This window comes from Glandiceps talaboti, chromosome 14, assembly GCF_964340395.1.
Source record: "Glandiceps talaboti chromosome 14, keGlaTala1.1, whole genome shotgun sequence".
In the NCBI taxonomy this organism is placed as follows: Eukaryota; Metazoa; Hemichordata; class Enteropneusta; family Spengelidae; genus Glandiceps; species Glandiceps talaboti.
Genome location: NC_135562.1, coordinates 22,494,372 through 22,506,512, shown reverse-complemented (window position 1 = coordinate 22,506,512; position 12,141 = coordinate 22,494,372). Strand labels below are relative to the sequence as shown.

The 12,141-nt window shown below is 30.0% G+C and overlaps 1 protein-coding gene across 1 annotated transcript in view; it reads right to left on the bottom strand.

Moving 5' to 3' along the window:
• Window positions 1-8,833: 8,833 nt before the first annotated feature.
• Window positions 8,834-12,141, bottom strand: part of LOC144446040 (intraflagellar transport protein 172 homolog) — a 63,172-nt gene continuing 59,864 nt past the window's right edge. The window contains exons 38-39 of the mRNA XM_078135719.1: window positions 11,415-11,506; window positions 8,834-10,773 (exon numbers count right to left, since the gene is read on the bottom strand). Of these exons, the coding sequence (XP_077991845.1) occupies window positions 10,684-10,773; window positions 11,415-11,506 (182 nt within the window). The 3' untranslated portion in view covers window positions 8,834-10,683. The remainder of the gene's footprint in view (window positions 10,774-11,414; window positions 11,507-12,141) is intronic.

The following is a 12,141-nucleotide window of genomic DNA, read 5'->3' as shown; positions in this document are numbered from 1 at the left end:
AGACTGTAGTAGGGATGGCATATTATAGACTGCTCTCTTTACCATAATGATCTATGTGGTACAGATGTGGGTAATATGGCCTCAAATATCAGATATTCATATGTCATAACCACAATATCTGTGAGTATTCAGATTCCATGACCACAATATCTGTGAGTATTCAGATTCCATGACCACAATATCCGCAAGTATTCAGATTCCATGACCACAATATCCGCAAGTATTCAGATTCCATGACCACAATATCTGTGAGTATTCAGATTCCATGGCCACATTATCTGCAACTATTCAGATGTCATGGCCACAATATCTGTGAGTATTCAGATTCCATGATCACAATATCTGTGAGTATTCAGATTCCATGACCACAATATCTGTGAGTATTCAGATGTTATGGCCACATTATCTGCAACTATTCAGATGTCATGGCCACAATATCTGTGAGTATTCAGATTCCATGGCCACATTATCTGCAATTATTTCAGGTGCCATGGCCACATTATCTGTGAGTATTCAGATGTCATGGCCACAATATCTGCAAGTATTCAGATGTCATGACCACATACATGTAGTCTTTAAATATTCAGATGCCATGGTCACAGTCTTTAAATATTCAGATGCCATGGCCACAAAGTCTTTAGATATTCAGATGCCTTGGCCACAAAGTCTTTAGATATTCAGATGCCATGGCCACAGAGTCTTTAGATATTCAGATGCCATGGCCACAAAGTCTTTAGATATTCAGATGCCATGGCCACAAAGTCTTTAGATATTCAGATGCCATGGCCACAAAGTCTTTAGATATTCAAATGCCATGGCCACAAAGTCTTTAGATATTCAGATGCCATGCCATGGCCAAAAATTCTCTGAAGCCTTAGACAGATATGACATATTGTACAGTTGAGATTTTAACTTTAAAATCAGTTTTGGAGCTTGTAAATGGGACTAGTTCCCATATTTATTCCAAATAAATAAATAAATAACTAAATAGGTAACTAACTAAATACTTACACATACATGTGGTAAAATTTGTCAGCAAAGTTTTGTGACTGAAGTCTTCCAGTGTGGAATATATTAACATATCTCATCCAGAAATGTCCTTAAATGTTTTCCTGAAAATGTTTCACTTGATGTTGTCATGGCAATCAATTAATTACAACTCTTTCTTTCCAAGTAATGTTTGTGATATTCTACATAGTATTTTGTCAGTAAGTTTGTAACAATTTGCAATAGTGCAATGAATTTTAATCAAGGCAGATTTACTTGATGTTATGTTCTTTTGAAATGATCAACTTGTCTTGCCAGTGAGCCATACATTGTGTATGGCAAAATAATGTCAGAAATGTTTTCAGAGAGTTTTGAAAGCAAATGAAAAAAGAAATTACTTTTTTATGATAATAAAATGTGTACTTTGTAAGATTTGCTTACACTCAACTGTGATGTGTATATGATAGTTTCAGTCTTTGCTATGCTACCTTTGTAGCTACTTTCAATCCAATTTTTTTGCCTATTTTTGTTTAACTTAGTTTTGAATATTACAGTAACTATCATTAGTGGTTATACATGTGGTAAACTGTTATTGTAACTGCCTCAATACCAGGTTTAATAAAAATTTGGAGATTATCATTTGATAACATCTTGTTAATTTGATCTTCTTTTCAATGGATAAAGTATGTAACTTAAAGGCTGGGTTATTACTGTTGTACAGTGTTCCAGACATTTCTAATTAACACCTATAGAGGGCAGTAGGTTAACTTCTATTGCCGTGTGATAACAAGTTTAATAGTCAGGGCAAGTGAGATTGGGGATATATTTTTCTTGCATTTTGATGGCAACATTGTCCTTTTTCTGTAATCTATTCTGTGATATATTTTCACAAAGTATTTTGAAATCCTTGTCAGTGATAGAACTTCAAATTAATATGTGGTGAATGAGTGGTATGTTTATAATTGGACTAGAAATACAAATAATAAAGGTAATATGAGTATTCATATAATAAATATTTTATCAAACTTTGACTGGTTGACATATATTTATTTAGATTTAAGTTCACTTCTAAATTTTAATCAATTTGAAAACTAGCATTTCAAAATGTTTGCCTTTGTTTGTGTACCATCATTGTCAATTTCAGAGTATTTTACTTATTAATGACTATGTGTCCATTTATTTGTGTACCTTCACTTCAGTGTCAATTAATGACTATGTGTCCATTTATTTGCTGCCAAAGACAGTGTTCTTGAATTGTGACAGCATACAAAGACATAGTATTGTTGTTAGTCATAATGTATAATTAAGAACAAAGAAATAGTGTCAAGTTCAACTTAGACAAAAAAAGTTACATTTGAATGTTGAAAGAGTGGTTTAATTGGCAACTTAGCATAAAGGCTATAATGCTGTTATTTTATCATTTGAATGTGTATTTTGTTTTTAAGTCCACTTATGGAATATATTCAGATTCAAACAGTACAGATCAGACATTTATGTATGTTGTCATGGCAACAGTTCATTTTGAAATTATAAGAGATAAATTTCTTTTACCCATATCAAAGTAGAGAGAAATGGAGCTTAACATTAAACCAACAAAGAGTTGAAAGAATACAAAATACAAGTTGTACTTTGATAGATATTATTATTTGTTACTATTAGGGTATTTGGTCATTTAGTAAGTTGGTAATTGAAAGACAGCTGACCATTTCCCTCTAGTAGGACCAGAAAGGAAAATTGTGAAATACATTACATACAATTGGAAACTTTAATTTCTGATAATAAATTATTGAATTTAATGACATAAATATGTGATCAGAGTATATTATCTATAATTATGTGATCAGAATATATTGTCTATATGTGATCAGAATATATTGTCTATATGTGAGAGTATATTGTCTATATGTGATCAGAATATATTGTCTATATGTGATCAGAGTATATTGTCTATATGTGATCAGAATATATTGTCTATATGTGATCAGAGTATATTGTCTATATGTGATCAGAATATATTGTCTATATGAGATCAGAATATATTGTCTATATGTGATCAGAATATATTGTCTATATGTGATCAGAATATATTGTCTATATGTGATCAGAATATATTGTCTATATGTGATCAGAATATATTGTCTATATGTGATCAGAGTATATTGTCTATATGTGATCAGAGTATATTGTCTATATGTGATCAGAATATATTGTCTATATGTGATCAGAATATATTGTCTATATGTGATCAGAGTATATTGTCTATATGTGATCAGAATATATTGTCTATATGAGATCAGAATATATTGTCTATATGTGATCAGAATATATTGTCTATATGTGATCAGAATATATTGTCTATATGAGATCAGAATATATTGTCTATATGTGATCAGAATATATTATCTATATGTGATCAGAGTATATTGTCTATATGAGATCAGAGTATATTGTCTATATGAGATGAGAATATATTGTCTATATGAGATCAGAATATATTATCTATATGAGATGAGAATATATTGTCTATATGTGATCAGAATATATTGTCTATATGTGATCAGAATATATTGTCTATATGTGATCAGAATATATTATCTATATGTGATCAGAATATATTGTCTATATGTGATCAGAATATATTGTCTATATGTGATCAGAATATATTGTCTATATGAGATCAGAATATATTGTCTATATGTGATCAGAATATATTGTCTATATGTGATCAGAGTATATTGTCTATATGTGATCAGAATATATTGTCTATATGTGATCAGAATATATTGTCTATATGAGATCAGAATATATTGTCTATATGTGATCAGAATATATTATCTATATGAGATCAGAATATATTGTCTATGTGATCAGAGTATATTGTCTATATGTGATCAGAGTATATTGTCTATATGTGATCAGAATATATTGTCTATATGTGATCAGAATATATTGTCTATATGAGATCAGAATATATTGTCTATATGTGATCAGAGTATATTGTCTATATGTGATCAGAATATATTGTCTATATGTGATCAGAATATATTATCTATATGAGATCAGAATATATTGTCTATATGTGATCAGAATATATTGTCTATATGTGATCAGAATATATTGTCTATATGTGATCAGAATATATTGTCTATATGTGATCAGAATATATTATCTATATGTGATCAGAGTATATTGTCTATATGTGATCAGAATATATTGTCTATATGAGATGAGAATATATTGTCTATATGTGATCAGAATATATTGTCTATATGTGATCAGAATATATTGTCTATATGTGATCAGAGTATATTGTCTATATGTGATCAGAATATATTGTCTATATGTGATCAGAATATTTTGTCTATATGTGATCAGAATATATTGTCTATATGTGATCAGAATATATTGTCTATATGTGATCAGAATATATTGTCTATATGTGATCAGAGTATATTGTCTATGTGATCGGAATATATTGTCTATATGAGATCAGAATATATTATCTATATGTGATCAGAATATATTGTCTATATGTGATGGGAGTATATTATCTATATGTGATGGGAGTATATTATCTATATGTGATCAGAATATATTGTCTATATGTGATCAGAGTATATTGTCTATGTGATCGGAATATATTGTCTATATGTGATCAGAATATATTGTCCATATGTGATCAGAGTATATTGTCTATATGTGATCGGAGTATATTGTCTATATGTGATCAGAATATATTGTCTATATGAGATCAGAATATATTGTCTATATGTGATCAGAGTATATTGTCTATATGTGATCGGAGTATATTGTCTATATGTGATCAGAATATATTATCTATATGTGATCAGAATATATTGTCTATATGTGATCAGAGTATATTGTCTATATGTGATCAGAATATATTGTCTATATGAGATCAGAATATATTGTCTATATGTGATCAGAATATATTGTCTATATGTGATCAGAATATATTGTCTATATGAGATCAGAATATATTGTCTATATGTGATCAGAATATATTATCTATATGTGATCAGAGTATATTGTCTATATGAGATCAGAGTATATTGTCTATATGTGATCAGAATATATTGTCTATATGAGATCAGAATATATTATCTATATGAGATGAGAATATATTGTCTATATGTGATCAGAATATATTGTCTATATGTGATCAGAATATATTGTCTATATGTGATCAGAATATATTATCTATATGTGATCAGAATATATTGTCTATATGTGATCAGAATATATTGTCTATATGTGATCAGAATATATTGTCTATATGAGATCAGAATATATTGTCTATATGTGATCAGAATATATTGTCTATATGTGATCAGAGTATATTGTCTATATGTGATCAGAATATATTGTCTATATGTGATCAGAATATATTGTCTATATGAGATCAGAATATATTGTTTATATGTGATCAGAATATATTATCTATATGAGATCAGAATATATTGTCTATGTGATCAGAGTATATTGTCTATATGTGATCAGAATATATTGTCTATATGTGATCAGAATATATTGTCTATATGAGATCAGAATATATTGTCTATATGTGATCAGAATATATTATCTATATGAGATCAGAATATATTGTCTATGTGATCAGAGTATATTGTCTATATGTGATCAGAGTATATTGTCTATATGTGATCAGAATATATTGTCTATATGTGATCAGAGTATATTGTCTATGTGATCAGAGTATATTGTCTATATGTGATCAGAGTATATTGTCTATATGTGATCAGAATATATTATCTATATGTGATCAGAATATATTATCTATATGAGATCAGAATATATTGTCTATATGTGATCAGAATATATATTGTCTATATGTGATCAGAATATATTATCTATATGTGATCAGAGTATATTGTCTATATGTGATCAGAATATATTGTCTATATGAGATCAGAATATATTGTCTATATGTGATCAGAATATATTGTCTATATGTGATCAGAATATATTGTCTATATGTGATCAGAGTATATTGTCTATATGTGATCAGAATATATTGTCTATATGTGATCAGAATATATTGTCTATATGTGATCAGAATATATTGTCTATATGTGATCAGAATATATTGTCTATATGTGATCAGAGTATATTGTCTATGTGATCGGAATATATTGTCTATATGAGATCAGAATATATTATCTATATGTGATCAGAATATATTATCTATATGTGATCAGAATATATTGTCTATATGTGATGGGAGTATATTATCTATATGTGATGGGAGTATATTATCTATATGTGATGGGAGTATATTATCTATATGTGATGGGAGTATATTATCTATATGTGATCAGAATATATTGTCTATATGTGATCAGAGTATATTGTCTATGTGATCGGAATATATTGTCTATATGTGATCAGAATATATTGTCTATATGTGATCAGAATATATTGTCTATGTGATCGGAATATATTGTCTATATGTGATCAGAATATATTGTCTATATGTGATCAGAATATATTGTCTATATGTGATCAGAATATATTGTCTATATGTGCTCAGAGTATATTGTCTATGTGATCGGAATATATTGTCTATATGAGATCAGAATATATTATCTATATGTGATCAGAATATATTATCTATATGTGATCAGAATATATTGTCTATATGTGATGGGAGTATATTATCTATATGTGATGGGAGTATATTATCTATATGTGATCAGAATATATTATCTATATGTGATCAGAGTATATTGTCTATATGTGATGGGAGTATATTATCTATATGTGATCAGAATATATTATCTATATGTGATCAGAATATATTATCTATATGTGATGGGAGTATATTATCTATATGTGATCAGAATATATTATCTATATGTGATCAGAATATATTATCTATATGTGATCAGAATATATTATCTATATGTGATCAGAGTATATTATCTATATGTGATGGGAGTATATTATCTATATGTGATCAGAATATATTATCTATATGTGATCAGAATATATTGTCTATATGTGATGGGAGTATATTGTCTATATGTGATGGGAGTATATTATCTATATGTGATCAGAATATATTGTCTATATGTGATCAGAGTATATTGTCTATGTGATCGGAATATATTGTCTATATGTGATCAGAATATATTGTCCATATGTGATCAGAGTATATTGTCTATATGTGATCAGAATATATTGTCTATATGAGATCAGAATATATTGTCTATATGTGATCAGAGTATATTGTCTATATGTGATCGGAGTATATTGTCTATATGTGATCAGAGTATATTATCTATATGTGATGGGAGTATATTATCTATATGTGATCAGAATATATTGTCTATATGTGATCAGAGTATATTGTCTATATGTGATCGGAGTATATTGTCTATATGTGATCAGAGTATATTATCTATATGTGATGGGAGTATATTATCTATATGTGATCAGAATATATTGTCTATATGTGATCAGAGTATATTATCTATATGTGATCAGAATATATTGTCTATATGTGATCAGAATATATTATCTATATGTGATCAGAATATATTGTCTATATGTGATGGGAGTATATTATCTATATGTGATCAGAATATATTATCTATATGTGATCAGAATATATTGTCCATATGTGATGGGAGTATATTATCTATATGTGATCAGAATATATTGTCTATATGTGATGGGAGTATATTATCTATATGTGATCAGAATATATTGTCTATATGTGATGGGAGTATATTATCTATATGTGATCAGAATATATTGTCTATATGTGATCAGAGTATATTATCTATATGTGATCAGAATATATTATCTATATGTGATCAGAGTATATTGTCTATATGTGATCAGAATATATTGTCTATATGAGATTAGAATATATTGTCTATATGTGATCAGAATATATTGTCTATATGTGATCAGAGTATATTGTCTATATGAGATCAGAATATATTGTCTATATGAGATCAGAATATATTGTCTATATGTGATCAGAATATATTGTCTATATGTGATCAGAATATATTGTCTATATGTGATCAGAGTATATTGTCTATGTGATCAGAGTATATTATCTATATGTGATCAGAGTATATTGTCTATATGTGATCAGAATATATTGTCTATATGTGATCAGAATATATTGTCTATATGAGATTAGAATATATTGTCTATATGTGATCAGAATATATTGTCTATATGTGATCAGAGTATATTGTCTATATGAGATCAGAATATATTGTCTATATGAGATCAGAATATATTGTCTATATGTGATCAGAATATATTGTCTATATGTGATCAGAATATATTGTCTATATGTGATCAGAGTATATTGTCTATGTGATCAGAGTATATTATCTATATGTGATCAGAGTATATTGTCTATATGTGATCAGAATATATTGTCTATATGTGATCAGAATATATTGTCTATATGTGATCAGAATATATTGTCTATATGTGATCAGAATATATTGTCTATATGTGATCAGAATATATTGTCTATATGTGATCGGAATATATTGTCTATATGTGATCAGAATATATTGTCTATATGTGATCAGAATATATTGTCTATATGTGATCAGTTTCTGATAATAATTTATTGAATTTAATGACATAAATATGTGATCAGAGTATATTATCTATATGTGATCAGAATATATTATCTATATGTGATCAGAGTATATTATCTATATGTGATGAGTACATACGTACATCACACATTCACACACACACACACACACACACACATTGCAATCGCTAAGTCTTCTATTTGAGATATTTGACAAACATTCATATACATGGATCTTTATTACTATACAAACTAAATATTTCACCACAACATGTTTATCAGAATGAAACTTGAAAGTATGGTAAAAATGTGACTATGATATAGCATAGTAATCAATCCTACAGTGTACACTATAAGCATTAATGTTAGTCTACATCCTATACCTGTCAACGTTCTCTATAATCACTATCCTCTCCAAGTAGAGTCAAACTGATAAATCTAGCTATCCCACCTGTTGGGAAAGGCTGAACAGTGCATATCAGTAGTAACTGGTTTACTTCATTCATTCCAAAAGTTGCTAATTCATCTAAGTTTAGTATGACACTGTTTGATTAAATCATGTGGGGATGTGATAATGTCATCAAGTTTATTATCAACTCGCCACTTCCATTAAACTGTCACTGCCTGGGTAAGCACAGATTCTTGTCAACTCGCCACTATCATCAAACTATCACTGCTGGGGTAAGCACAGATTCTTGTCAACTCGCCACTATCATCAAACTGTCACTGCTGGGGTAAGCACAGATTCTTGTCAACTCGCCACTTCCATTAAACTATCACTGCTGGGGTAAGCACAGATTCTTGTCAACTCGCCACTATCATCAAACTATCACTGCTGGGGTAAGCACAGATTCTTGTCAACTCACCACTATCATCAAACTATCACTGCTGGGGTAAGCACAGATTCTTGTCAACTCGCCACTATCATCAAACTATCACTGCTGGGGTAAGCACAGATTCTTGTCAACTCGCCACTATCATCAAACTATCACTGCTGGGGTAAGCACAGATTCTTGTCAACTCGCCACTATCATCAAACTATCACTGCTGGGGTAAGCACAGATTCTTGTCAACTCACCACTATCATTAAACTATCACTGCTTGGGTAAGCACAGATTCTTGTCAACTCGCCACTATCATTAAACTATCACTGCTGGGGTAAGCACAGATTCTTGTGCTAAAGTAACCACTTTAACTATACGATGGCGATGATTGTGGTGATCATAATGTGTACATGTATAGGAAGACTACATCAATGTACAATGGCATAACAATCAACCTATCAACATAAAAAAATACTGTTTTTATTGACAAAAAACTACAATTTATCAACAAAAAACAGTACAATTTATCAACAAAAAATCAAGTCAGAACCTGGATCATGATTGTTTGCAAATGGACATCAATACAGTGTACACAGTACCTTCAATAATCAGTAAATTAAAGTTTCAGTCAAAGTTTGATGTATTTTTCAACAGGTAAAATTAAAAAGCAGCAAAAAATTACAGCTACTAGCTATAGCTCATTTAAATGTGAGTTTCAGTCACATCCTGACAAAATCAAAGAAGTTAATGAATTGTTAACAATGGCTGACACACAGAGACAAGATAACTAGATATCATTCCCCAATATTGGCAAGTGACCTTTGGTGCCAGGTCACTACCTTTCGCTAGACGAATAGTGACAAATCTGTTTGGTCATGAGTATTTTTTGGATGAACAATGAAAAATACAGTCCTGAAATAATATAATTATACATTCTCAATTCTGGAACGTATTGACTCATATTTCAAGCACCAAAGGTGACGTGCACAAGGGTTGCAATGAATGACTAAAAGGTAGATAATCCATGTTTTCTGTTCAAAGAAAATAACTTGGCTTGTGCATGGAATGTATTTTAAAGTCTTGCTGAAACACAGAGACAACAACATTGTACAGTATTCATCTTCATATAGATCAGTTGTGTAATTATCAGGTACAAGCATTCAAATAATGTATCAATTAACTATACTCCTATACTTTCATCAATACATGTATGAAGTGTTATATTAGGGACGGAATGTGCTATGCAAATGAATGAATATGTTATTGAAAGGAGTAACTGGGATTGGGTGTTGCTCCACACCACTGTCCAATGAACTTCAACACATCTTGGCATTCAGAACTATGTGACATCTGTAAACAAGACAAGATTACATTTTGTTATCGACCTAAGTATAAATACAATTTAATGTAACTTGACAATGTCACTGAGTAATAGCCGATCTGTAGATGTGTAGGACTAACACTACAACACTATTTCCACTATTGTAACTGACATTTTGATTTTTTGAATTTTCACACCGTCCAACAAGTCTACAATGATAGCTGATTGATGTTTAACTACAAATATGGCTGCAGTGTGGTCAAATTTGCACGTATCAAAAAACAAAGTGACATACATATGTCCTATATGATATGTCACCGTTGTGGTAGGTTTGAAAGAAATTGGATATTGCCTGTCTGAAAAATGAAGTATTATGGTTACACGGATGTACGGAAAGATGCATGAACGGCCAGTCGTAGCACACTGTACAGTAGTCCCACCTTCGGGGACTAAAAAGTCATTTGGCAATAAATTGACAGCATCTTACCATCATTCAGTATACATTGTATACCAGAATTTAGGGATTTGCATTTAAAGTTCATATTTCATGAATAACAATTCAAACACAAAAAAGACAAATAAAATTATTTGGAAACTGAATTCAAACTTTTAGCTGATAAGGATATTAAACACAAAATGTGTGACTCAGATTTACATCCAAACTCCTCACCTTAGTTGCCATCAAGAATTTATTCCAATCATCTTTGTTGGCAGCTTTGCCAGGTCTTTTGAACTCTAGTTTGTTACGTAATACAGGAAATCCTGTCAATAGAGGAGAACCACCATGTAAGTTACGGTATCATTGCAGATCTAACATTTACCTGAGGTAACACCTCAAATCAATTGTAACTATGACTAGCCAGAGATAACACATCAAGTCAATTCTAAATATGACTAACCAGAGATAACACATCAAGTCAATTCTAACTATGACTAACCAGAGATAACACATCAAGTCAATTCTAACTCTAACTAACCTGAGATAACACATCAAGTCAATTCTAACTATGACTAACCAGAGATAACACATCAAGTCAATTCTAACTATGACTAACCAGAGATAACACATCAAGTCAATTCTAACTATGACTAACCAGAGATAACACATCAAGTCAATTCTAACTATGACTAACCAGAGATAACACATCAAGTCAATTCTAACTATAACTAACCAGAGATAACACATCAAGTCAATTCTAACTATAACTAACCAGAGATAACACATCAAGTCAATTCTAACTATAACTAACCTGAGATAACACATCAAGTCAATTCTAACTATGACTAACCAGAGATAACACACCAAGTCAATTCTAACTATAACTAACCTGAGATAACACATCAAGTCAATTCTAACTATGACTGACCTGAGATAACACATCAAGTCAATTCTAACT